At 38.6% G+C, this 12,568-nt stretch overlaps 1 protein-coding gene across 1 annotated transcript in view; it reads left to right on the top strand.

Moving 5' to 3' along the window:
- The window catches only part of LOC126259852 (isoleucine--tRNA ligase, mitochondrial), a 96,585-nt gene extending 89,182 nt beyond the window's left edge, over positions 1-7,403 (top strand). Inside the window, exons 16-17 of the mRNA XM_049956907.1 lie at positions 3,708-3,892; positions 5,900-7,403. Coding sequence (XP_049812864.1) covers positions 3,708-3,892; positions 5,900-6,145 — 431 coding nt within the window. The 3' untranslated portion in view covers positions 6,146-7,403. The remainder of the gene's footprint in view (positions 1-3,707; positions 3,893-5,899) is intronic.
- Positions 7,404-12,568: the final 5,165 nt, after the last annotated feature.

Below are 12,568 nucleotides of genomic sequence, written 5' to 3'. Positions count from 1 at the left end.
TTCCAATCCCAAAGAAAGCAGATGTTGACAGATGTGAAAATTACCGAACTATCAGTTTAATAAGTCACAGCTGCAAAATACTAACGCAAATTCTTTACAGACGAATGGAAAAACTGATAGAAGCCGACCTCGGGGAAGATCAGTTTGGATTCCGTAGAAATGTTGGAACACGTGAGGCAATACTGACCCTATGACTTATCTTAGAAGAAAGATTAAGGAAAGGCAAACCTACATTTCTAGCATTTGTAGACTTAGAGAAAGCTTTTGACAATGTTGACTGGGATACTCTCTTTCAAATTCTGAAGGTGGCAGGGGTAAAATACAGGGAGCGAAAGGCTATTTACAGTCTGTACAGAAAGCAGATGGCAGTTATAAGAGTTGAGGGGTATGAAAGGGAAGCAGTGGTTGGGAAGGGAGTGGGCAGGGTTGTAGCCTATCCCCGATGTTATTCAATCTGATTACTGAGCAAGCAATAAAGGAAACAAAAGAAAAGTTCAGAGTAGGTATTAAAATCCATGGGAAGAAATAAAAACTTTGAGGTTCGCCGATGACATCGTAATTCTGTCAGAGACAGCAAAGGACTTGGAAGAGCAGTTGAACGGAATGGACAGTGTCTTGAAAGGAGGATATAAGATGAACATCAACAAAAGCAAAACAAAGATAATGGAATGTAGTCAAATTAAGTCGGGTGATGCTGAGGGAATTAGATTAGGAAATGAGGGGCTTAAAGTAGTAAAGGAGTTTTGCTATTTGGGGAGCAAAATAACTGATGATGTTCGAAGTATAGAGGATATAAAATGTAGACTTGCAATGGCAAGGAAAGCATTTCTGAAGAAGAAAAATTTGTTAACATCGAGTATAGATTTAAATGTCAGCAAGTCGTTTCTGAAAGTAATTGTATGGAGTGTAGCCATGTATGGAAGTGAAATGTGGACGATAAATAGCTTAGACAAGAAGAGAATAGAAGCTTTTGAAATTTGGTGCTACAGAAGAATGCTGAAGATTAAATGGGTAGATCACATAACTAATGAGGAGGTACTGAATAGAATTGGGGAGAAGAGGAGCTTGTGGCACATCTTGACTAGAAGAAGGGATCGGTTGGTAGGACATGTTCTGAGACATTGAGGGATCACCAATTTAGTTTTGAAGCGCAGCGTGGAGGATAAAAATCGTAGAGGGAGACCAAGAGATGAATACACTAAGCAGATTCAGAAGGATGTAGGCTGCAGTAGGTACTGGGAGATGAAGAAGCTTGCACAGGATAGAGTAGCATGGAGAGCTTCATCAAACCAGTCTCAGGACTGAAGACCACCACAACAACAACAACAACAACAACAACAACAGCAACAATACCCAAGATCTCTAATGTGTGCCACTGAGTTGATGTTCAGCCTTGTGTGTTGATGAAAGATATTTTCATCACCGGTCTTTAGCCAGCTGGGGGAAGAGCTTGCTACTTGTTCTTTATTTTTCAGAAGATTCTGAGCTGTGTAAGGTTCACCATTCAATTCAATTTTACTGGTTTGCCTAGAATGAGTGCAGTTCATTGAAAAAAGGTGAGAAGCACCATTTTTGAGTAAAATGGTTGGAATAGCTGGTTTGAAGCACCGTATACATGTGAGTAGGAATACTCAGTGTTTGTGGGGCTGGTAAGGGGGGGGGGGGGGGGCGGGAAATGTGTAGTAGTTCCTTAATAACAGGTGTAGTCTAACTGCTTTTGTCTCATGTAGTTGTAGTTTTGAAATACTGAAGGGAGTTATGGGATAACTTTGTCATGACTAATGGCAAATATATTTATATACTTTTTGTGAGCTTCAAAATTTTCATCACCACGTATCTTTTACAGTAGCTGTGTTTATTATGCAATAGCTGTTGCCTAGAACCAAGGTGATTCATCTTGTATGCCTGCATATGGATGTAGGTGCTCTAGTATGAATCGCTTTGGATAACTGATGAGGATTATTTGGAAATAAAATGCTGTTTTGGTATTCAGTCAATTCATATCTTACTAAATTGGAATTATACAAAAAATGTTATAATTTTGAAACTATTTAATACAACCACTTGTAGCTGTTGTAACTGAACAGATAAAGTTTTCGTGTGGTAAAACAAATACCAATACCAATATTCAACTACCAGATGAAGACTTCATGTGTATTTCTACTGCTAAACCACAGTCTCAGTTACAGACAATGCAGCTTACAAGAAAGAGAATGTTCTTGGAAAGTCTTCACACTTAGCACATTAGTTTTTATGACCTCAAACTTTGGTTGTTGAAATTGTTTCCCTGGTGAAACACTGCCACACAAAATCTGTTTTTTCTCATGATATGTGGAGGCCAAGTTGTTGACTCTATTTATTTGTTTTATCTTTTTTCCCCCAAACCAGCTGAAAATATGATACAAAGTTGATATTTGGATACTACAACACCCTATTTAAAATAAACAAAAACAATATGTCCATATATAAGGACCCAATGACACTTTTTATGGAGTGAATAGTGGCTCACTATGAATGCTCCACGTCTTACAATAAGTGATTCAGACAAACTACTTTTGCATCCTTTGAACAATTAGTTCTTTGCACCATATGCGTCATTTGGAAATTGGGTGAGTGGTGTCCATAGGAGATCAAATGTGTAATTAACAGGTGTTTTCTAAGTGCCTTTTTTTACCTTGTTTTAAGAGTAATTTGTGCCAGTACAACGTATCAGCTATAAACAGAGATCCTTTGTTATTGTTTCTTCACTTTTATGCATCACACTGCATTTTTTACACATATGGAAACACCATTTGCACACTCATGATAAACTTAAAAAAGGTAACAATTTTTTGGGTGATGTATTTTAGACATAAGCTAACAAACACTTTTCTGTAATGATGAGAAGAAACAAAGTGTCAGAACTCATACAGAATACTGAAAGGCAAAAGATTAAAAAAAAAAAAAAAGAAAAAGAAATTTTTTTATAATGTTGTTTCACATGTACATCTGCAATCTGCAAGCCACCACATAGTGTGTGGCCGAGTACATAGAAAACTACTTAGGCCTACACAAAATTTTTGAGTGTTTAGAGGAGATAAAAAGAAACTTTTTGAAAACAAATGTCACAGGTACATTGTTTTCTCATTAGGAGTCCTTGAAGTTTTGATGCTAGTCAGAGGCAGTTTTCCAACTGCTATGTGATGAATATTGTTGTAGAGATGGTGCTAACCATCTATGGATTTCTTTTTGTGGGAGGGAGGTGAAGTGTTTGGTGCACAGGACACCGGTATACAGTCAAGAAGACCCCGTGGCCCATTTATCTGAAGCTGATCCATTATTTATTGCAACATCTGGCTGTTTTGAGCATTTTAGACAATCATTAGCACACAGATGCAAGTTGTGCTTTACTATAGATGGACATCATCTCTAAAACAATATTCATCAAATGACAGTTTGAGCACTTTCTCTGATCATCACTAGTATCAAAACCTTCATATACCCCTAGCAGGGAAATGAAACACCTACTACATTTTTATCACACAAAAATTTGTTTCTTTTTATCTAATCTAAACATTAAAATCTTGTATACATATTTGTTTTACAATCTACCTACTATACAGACACAATGTGTGTAATATTATACTATGTGTTCTCAATTAACAACTGCCTTTTATTCATTAAATTTAATACGTTTTTTTTATTATTATTATTTTTGTTCACAACAGGTACAGGTGTTTTCCGATCTGGAGTTTGGAAGCCTCCAAAAGAGTGGGAGAAAGTTGACATTGACAATATAATGTCAACAGCATTGAAATTGCGTGACTTACTTCACAAAACCTCAGAAGAATCCAATACTTTGAAATTAAATGTGAAAGTTTTGGCAGGAGATAAAACTTTGCAGATATTGAAGGTAATTTTTGAATTTGATTATATGACTCATAGCTGGAGATGCCTCAGTTGTTTTAAGAATAGTTCTTGGTTATTAAACTAATGTAAAACAGATTTGAATGTACCTGCTGGATGAGAAGATGACTTTGGCAACATGTAGAAGGCACAGTTGCCGCTGATGTTTGTACTGTGATCTCTACTCCAGTCATGTGCATTGCACTTTTATCTCAGTTCTAGTGCCCTCCATTGCTTTCTTTTAAGTTGTTAATTAGCTTGTTCTTTTGCGTATCTTCTCTGTTAATTAAGATTTCATCTGAAGCACTGAGCTCTGTAGTGGTCTTTGTCTTGAATAGGTTTGCCAGTTTGTTATGTCAAAGAAGCCATTAATTAGTGAGGTAGTTTTCTTTGAGCTGTTTTTGATATGGTCTTTTGTTGCGCCTTGGGTGTGATGTCTCAAGTTTTTCCAGCATGATTACATGATGGTGTGCTTTCGAGTGTTAAGCCAAGTTGTTGTTTCCATTTTATCCACAATACTATTACAACTAATCTAGGCATCTTTTTCAGGTGGTGTAAGTTTTGTGATATGTTTACTCGCAGTCCTGAAGATGATGACTGCATTGATCATCAAAACATTATGCATAAAGTAAAACCAGTAACATGGCCAAGCAACCAGAAACACACCACTTTAAAGTCAATTATATTAAACAATGTGTAAGGATAGTTGCCAAATTATATAATACGCAAAACCAGGTTTCTATGCTGGTGGGTTGGGCTGATGTATGACATCTAAATTGAAATCACTTCACAAAACTGAAATCACTCCACAATCCCCACTCCTTCGTACATCAGACAGCATCAGAACTTACTGTCTGAACAGCCTTCATAGTTCAACATTGAATTATATGCAGGATTAATTTGGTCTGTGATTTGGAATCCAAGTACAGAAAATAACATGTTAGTCAAATTTGTTAGCAATTACTGCAGAGGCAGTTAGAAGTAATGTTGCTCTTCAGAAGAAATTTTTCTAATTCTAATTAGCTGTTACAATAATTGTCCTGGCAGTGGGATCTTTCAGCCGTTGTAGCGGCAGAGTCCCGTTATGCCAGTAAACCTCCTAATTAAAGATAGCCAGAGCTGGTGTCAATTTAGTATTTGACATCTCCCTTGTTTATGCATAATGACAGCATTAGTTTTGTTGGCATCTTGACCTGTAGTTGGTGACCAGTTGAATACTTTGCATGTGGACCATCCGTTGTTGTGTCACAGATTTGCTGAGGTACACAGTTTGCCAGGTTCACAGGTTTGTTGCAAGTGAAACAATTAATTTTGTGTGATAATGCGGACAACAAAACAGTCTGGACGGAATTTACAAGAAACAGTTTACATGAGACGCAATGTGGGGACAGAGTGTTCACTTGTTATTGGTGTTTGAACTGACAGAATGTCAACCATCACTCCAGCATGATGAAAGTGATTGACACAGTGGACATGGGGAGGGGAGGGAGGGAGTAGCAGGAACAGCTTTTTGTGCTTACAGTTGTCAACGTTGGGGGAAAGCAGCTTTTTGTTTACACTCCATCTGCTCTACAGGCTCAATGTTTAACTGTGCACTTTTACTTTACTCATCTATTGACAGGAAAGAGGAGTCAACTGACAGCTATATTATATGCATATAAACTGGATTCTGATAAGGATGATGAGTACTGTTACCCTGTGAGAGACATATGTGACACTTTATAATGTTACTACCTTCTGAGCAAATACAATATCAAAACACTGAGAATCACTGTACATTTTTCCTGTTAGATGTTTGTGTATTTGACATACTTTCTATCGGAGAGGTATATGTCCTTTGCTTCAGGAGTCATATGCTTGTAGTATGAATGTGAGAATTGTGCTTCTGTTAGTTTTTGACATGTGATAGCCATGAAAATAATTTGTTGATTTGTGCAGGAAAAATTCTAGCTTTTGTTGCTTTAAAGTGAAGGGACAGACTTGTTGATTTAATCTCATTGCACTTAATTTGCAGTTGTTCCAGGAAGAAGGTCGAAGTGATTTTTCCGAGTTGACAGAACTGCTGCAGGTATCAGCTGTGGAACTGGTCAAGTCTAATAAACAGCTATTAGATAATGAGTTTGAAATTGTATGTGAAACATCAGAATGTCAGCTGTGTCCAAGGTGCCGACGTTATACCTCTAAAGAAAAAGATGTGCTGTGCTCCCGCTGTGAGAAAATAGTAGCAAAACAACCCCTAAAACAAGTTTTATGCAGCTAACAGTGTATTTATTTGTATTTTAATCAGTCTCATGAATAATACACTGTCTTTTTGTGTTCAGTGTGTTATGTAAGCAATTGTGTATTCACTATTTTCTCTTGGAAGAGTTATTCTTTTCTGTAATTTGCTGTTATTCTTTTTTTAAAAAAAAAAAAAATCTGTGTGTTCGTGGTCTTGGTAGCAGAGAGGTTAAGTGGTGAACCACAAATCCAGAGGTGCAATGTTTGATCCGTGATTGCCCATAGAATTTTGCCTGGTAGGTAATGTGACTACCACCTGCCATAATTCAGGGTGTAGCTGTAGAGATGTATTCCCTTAATGGTTTGGATTCCATGCTAAACTGCAAGTCCCCATTTGATGAACTGGGTGAGTCAGTTCTCAGATGGAAGAAGGACATGGAAGTGGAGAAAGACAAGAGTATACCACCTGCAGTAATGTTTTAGTGTCAAAGAATGGCAGCATACAATCTTAGGTTAATTGTGTGTTGGGAGATTATGACTCACTAGTGGCTAGATGTAGCTTGTATCACATGTCCCTCGAGCAGTGTGCAAGTGCAGAATTCACACCATAGCACAAGCATGAACTGGCTGCCCTCTTAGTTGCTTGTAGTGTGCTGTGTGATCTATATTGTGTCTACAGTGGATGCTAATTCATCAACTACTACCACGTAATGTTTGTGTTTCCCATGTGCCAAGTGGAATATGGACTCCACAGGGGTTACAGAGATATTTTTAAAAAGCACGTTCTTTGAAAGAAAAGAAATTGTGCCAAAGAAAATAAAGAATGAAAGAGAGGGTATGCAGTTTGTGTAACAAAGGATTCAGTCAGGTGTCAGCTCTTCGGCAGCATGAAATTCAGATCTATGCCAGAGATTCATTTTGTGACTGTAGAATTGCTATTGGCCACAGTATTGGTGTCTTTTCTGCTTTGGGAAAAGTGAACATTCTTGGACATTTTAAAATTATTCATAATGTTCAATCAGCGTGTTAGGAAATATAATTTCAGTCAACGACCTATATAAACAACATAGACTGGCTATGGCACCGCCATCTTTGAAGCAACTTGAAAACTGAGCCGCCATGTCTTGTAACGTCAAGGGGTGCAGCCTACGTGTTGTCTGCTAGTACTGAATGTTGTTATTGTTTACTACGCATGGCGTAAAAAAAAAAAAAAAAAACTGCACTGACATTCTGATTTCTCTACTGTAAAGCTTATAGTGATGAAGGCTAAAAGAAATAAAACACACTTCTGACATCGATTAATTGAAAAGTTTATTATGAAATGTTGCAGTTCATTTCGCTGCAATGCCATATAGATTAGGTCAAAAACAATTTTAAATAATTCAGTAGGTCCAAAAATGATCAATTGAGAATGCAGGACCTTTCATTGTCCCTTAAACAATATAAGTTTGTATATATTTGTTAAATATATTTCCCTCTTTCTTCCATTGGCCTGGTTTTTGCGCAAATGGTGTAACCTACAATTAAAATACTATTTTAGCAGCATCCTGACTAGAAAAGAGTAATGTGACTCTTCTCCAAATTCAGCTGGCAACATTAGATGGTCAAAATCGAGTAAATAAATTTGGCCTGTCACCCAACATTCTGAACACATACAATTGCAAAAGGAAGTTCTTCTTTCATATTAAGTTTTACAGTCCCTGAAGACCCTTTCTGCCACTGTCAACAATTTGATTACATCCTTAGAAGCAGTACACAAATTATTGTTGGTATCTTTTACTGCAATTAAACCTGTTTTTCCTTCGGTTTGAGCATAAAGGAGAACTTTTAAGCAACCTACACTTTTAACCTTTTTACAAACTTGCCTGACAACACTTCCAGAAATGTACTCTACCACCCTTTCCGAATATAGAGTTAACCTTTCGTACTCTGGAATGTAGTAATCATGGTCAAATTCCTCAACACCATGTGAATTTTCTACAGGATTTGATATTGGTACCAAAAGTGTCTCCAAATCTCCTCCAGTGCTGTTAGAATTTTTTGAGGGCTCTATATGTGTTATTAAGCACTTTCTGTAAGCTGATCTAAACTGCAAGGCATTGGGATTATTCCTATTGCCTCCACTTCTGCAAATGCTAGAGTAGAATTGTCTCATCCTCCTTGTCAAAATAAACTTAAGCACTGGAGATTCAGTCCACATATACCTTTCAGTGACTTGTTTTAAGCTTAAGAGATCAAACACCATTCCGGAAACACCCATTTTTCTACCTGATAAATATAGTAGGTCACCATTACAAAGTTTCAATTTCATAAAGTACTGAATGGATTTTTCAATAATTTTACAGACTGTTGTTTTATTACCTTTAAACACTGGTGTTTTGGTGCCTTTGTTCATAAGGTTGCACAAATTAAGTAAATCAAAATCAGTATCCACCATTTTTATGAACTTAACAGTGCCCTCACAATTGACAAACTCTGGTAACTATAAGTCTCTGCAAAAAATCATTGCATCAGCAACAGAATTACTCAGAGTCTGGGCAGCCAATGCTACCTTCATTTTCTGAGATTCAAATTGAATGTGTGTCGTCCTCATTGTATTTGCCACATGCAACCCTTCCTGTTCTTTCAATTCAACTAGCCTGTTAAAATATTCCCACTTAATTACTTGACCATCCCTATATCGTAATTCTTTTTTTTCACATAAAGTATTCCTCAATAATTTCAACATGTGAGCAGCATCAAAAAAACAAAATACTTTTTTGTCATCATTTGAGAGATGAGGAAACCAGCATTGGGAGTCAATTACACCTACCTTAGTTCCTAATTTGTCCATAACACACCTATTAGCTGCAGCTCCATTACAAACAACACCAACTATATGCACTCCTGTTTGCTCCAACTTACGGAGGTACTGCTGCAGTAAATTAAGTTTCACACTTGCTGTTAAACAATTAAGAAAACAATAGCCAACAGGAATTTTCCAACTCCTATTAATCCCCGTGACCATAAACACTAGAGCCTCTTTTGCTATTTGGCTATCATCAGTTTCCTCACATCCTTGCCCTAAGTCAACATAACCCCAGAACCTTATTACCATCCCATATTAAGTCTTTTTTAATAGCCACCTCATCGAACGTAGGTGCAGCTAAAATAGGTCCTGAACTACTCTGAACCTCATCTGCTAATTTTTTAAAGCTTTCTTCTGTGAATCCAAGACTGCCATTTACTGTAGTTGCCCACCTGCGGAGTGTTTGAGGAAGGGGTAATTTAACAAACTTCCTCAAATAATTATAAGCTTTGGAGGAGTAAAAATTGAGTGTAAGGGCAAACTGTCTTATTTCTTTAGGATATTCAGGAACTAAACATTTGTTTTACATTGCAAAAAGTTGTTTCAGAATATCACTATTTTTGTCACATCCTATCACTTCAGAAACACAGTCTTGAAGTCCCTTATTTAGGCCTGCAGGTTAGTCACTGGACTCGCATTCGGGAGGACGACGGTTCAATCCCGCGTCCGGCCATCCTGATTCAGGTTTTCCGTGATTTCCCTAAATCACTCCAGGCAAATGCCGGGATGGTTCCTCTGAAAGGGCACGGCCGACTTCCTTCCCCATCCTTCCCTCATCCGATGAGACCGATGACCTCGTTGTCTGGTCTCCTTCCTCAAACAACCCCCTAGGCCTGCAACCACTGTTTTATATGTCACAATTTGTTTCTTCTTTCTTGAAACACTTTACCTTGCATGTTTCACTTGTTTCCTAAGCTTCTCGGTCCTTTTCTGTAGTGCCTTAGTGCCTCATAACTCTTTCAATTTTTTGGGGCTAGGCAAACAGTAAGAATGATCTGTATGATCATTCTGATTCACTCTTTCACCTACAAAAATGAAGTATTATCATTAAGCTTTATTTTTCTTTAAACATACATTGCTTAATAGTAAAATTCACACATAACCCATATAACAAATAAATAACAGGAAAACTATTTCACTGGGTTCATTTGATAAGGAAGCTGATTCTTCACTGACAGGCCATTTCCTTGGTTGTCTCTCTACTATAGTTGTTTTCTGCAGATGGTCAGGAAACATAAATATTGTCGGTACTGCGTTTGCCAGAAGTCACCTTTTCTCGTTTGTAGTATACATGTATGTATCTTCAATGTGAAACGAGCATATGTAGCTATATTGAGTTGGCTGCCACTTATCTTGCCTCATATTGGCTACCCACCGACTTGACAGCTCTTTCTTTTTCAGAGGAAATCTAAAAATAAAGAGACATGTATATAGTAGCTTATTTACATTTTGTATACAGCTTAAACACGAAAATGATGCACAAGACGCTAAGTACGAGGTGCATTCAAGTTCTAAGGCCTCTGATTTTTTTCCTCCGGACTGGAAAGAGATAGAAACATGCGCATTGTTTTAAAATGAGGCCGCGTTCATTGTCAATACGTCCCAGAGATGGCAGCACCGTACGGCAGATGGAATTTTACCGCCAGCGGCGAGAATGAGAACTGTTTTAAATACTTAAAATGGCAACGTTTTCCTTACTTGAACAGCTTGCAATCATTCGTTTTCTGAATTTGCGTGGTGTGAAACCAATTGAAATTCATCGACAGTTGGAGATATGTGGTGATGGCGTTATGGATGTGTCGAAAGTGCGTTCGTGGGTGTGACAGTTTAATGAAGGCAGAACATCGTGTGACAACAAACCGAAACAACCTCAGGCTCGCACAAGCCGGTCTGACGACATGATCGAGAAAGTGGAGAGAATTGTTTTGGGGGATCGCCGAATGACTGTTGAACAGATCGCCTCCAGAGTTGGCATTTCTGTGGGTTCTGTGCACACAATCCTGCATGACGACCTGAAAATGCGAAAAGTGTCATCCAGGTGGGTGCCACGAATGCTGACGGATGACCACCGTGCTGCCCATGTGGCATGTTGCCAAGCAATGTTGACGCGCAACGACAGCATGAATGGGACTTTCTTTTCATCGGTTGTGACAATGGATGAGACGTGGATGCCATTTTTCAATCCAGAAACAAAGCGCCAGTCAGCTCAATGGAAGCACACAGATTCACCGCCACCAACAAAATTTCGGGTAACCGCCAGTGCTGAAAAAATGATGGTGTCCATGTTCTGGGACAGCGAGGGCGTAATCCTTACCCATTGCGTTCCAAAGGGCACTACGGTAAAAGGTGCATCCTACGAAAATGTTTTGAAGAACAAATTCCTTCCTGCACTGCAACAAAAACGTCCGGGAAGGGCTGCGCGTGTGCTGTTTCACCTAGACAACGCACCCGCACATCGAGCTAACGTTACGCAACAGTTTCTTCGTGATAACAACTTTTAAGTGACTCCTCATGCTCCCTACTCACCTGACCTGGCTCCTAGTGACTTTTGGCTTTTTCCAACAATGAAAGACACTCTCCGTGGCCGCACATTCACCAGCCGTGCTGCTATTGCCTCAGCGATTCTCCAGTGGTCAAAACAGACTCCTAAAGAAGCCTTCGCCGCTGCCATGGAATCATGGCGTCAGCGTTGTGAAAAATGTGTGCGTCTGCAGGGCGATTACGTTGAGAAGTAACGCCAGTTTCATCGATTTCGGGTGAGTAGTTACTTAGAAAAAAAATTGGAGGCCTTAGAGCTTGAATGCACCTCGTACAACACACATTTAGATACTCACCTGAAATATGATATTCCAGTTGTTTTATCACTTTGGTTAGCGCAATTGTACGCTGCACATACACTGGGCGCAATTCGTGATCGGTCAATAAGACTTTTAAAACAAATTACAACCGGAAAACAGTGATTTTCTAACACCAGGACTATATACCAAATGTAACATGGCGGCCGGTGTCGCTTTTTGCTGCCACTGGGAGTGCTGTTACCTCACAGATAGCCACTCTATGTAGTTTATATACCTCCTTGAATTTCAGTCATTCACCGACTTCAGGTCATGGAGAGAAGACATTGAAATGGAGGGTAATGTTTCGTACATCAGATTGAGGGGTGTTGGAAACACCGATAGACCACACTGATAGACCAATAATTTACATTTTCTACTGTCATTGTCCAGGCACTTATGCTTCAAAATCTGCCAATAAATGGCACACGAAAACACAGCAGGCATCAAAGTGGAGGAATTTATGGATGGAACCTGTCATGCTTCCTTTCAGTCCGCAACGTGATTTGTGTTATTTGCTCCTCCAGGAGCAAGAGAAAAGAAACTGATAGTAAAATTGCACCTTTGTTCCAGCAGATGCAGTATTGTAGGAAATCATAAATTTAATTTTGTGATAAGCTTGACAGAATCCACCTATTTACGAAAAGACCTGCAGTAATTGTAATGTTGTTGAACATCAGGACATTGGAGTAAGTGTATTTGCAAGAGGAAACAAAATGCAAGAAAGTAAACATTCATGTGTTTCTTTTTTTGTATTAACTACCAGGAGAAGACAACCACA

This window comes from Schistocerca nitens, chromosome 5 (genome assembly GCF_023898315.1).
Source record: "Schistocerca nitens isolate TAMUIC-IGC-003100 chromosome 5, iqSchNite1.1, whole genome shotgun sequence".
NCBI classification, from domain to species: Eukaryota; Metazoa; Arthropoda; class Insecta; order Orthoptera; family Acrididae; genus Schistocerca; species Schistocerca nitens.
Note: the sequence above shows the minus strand (reverse complement) of the source record. Positions and strands in the feature narration are given on the sequence as shown.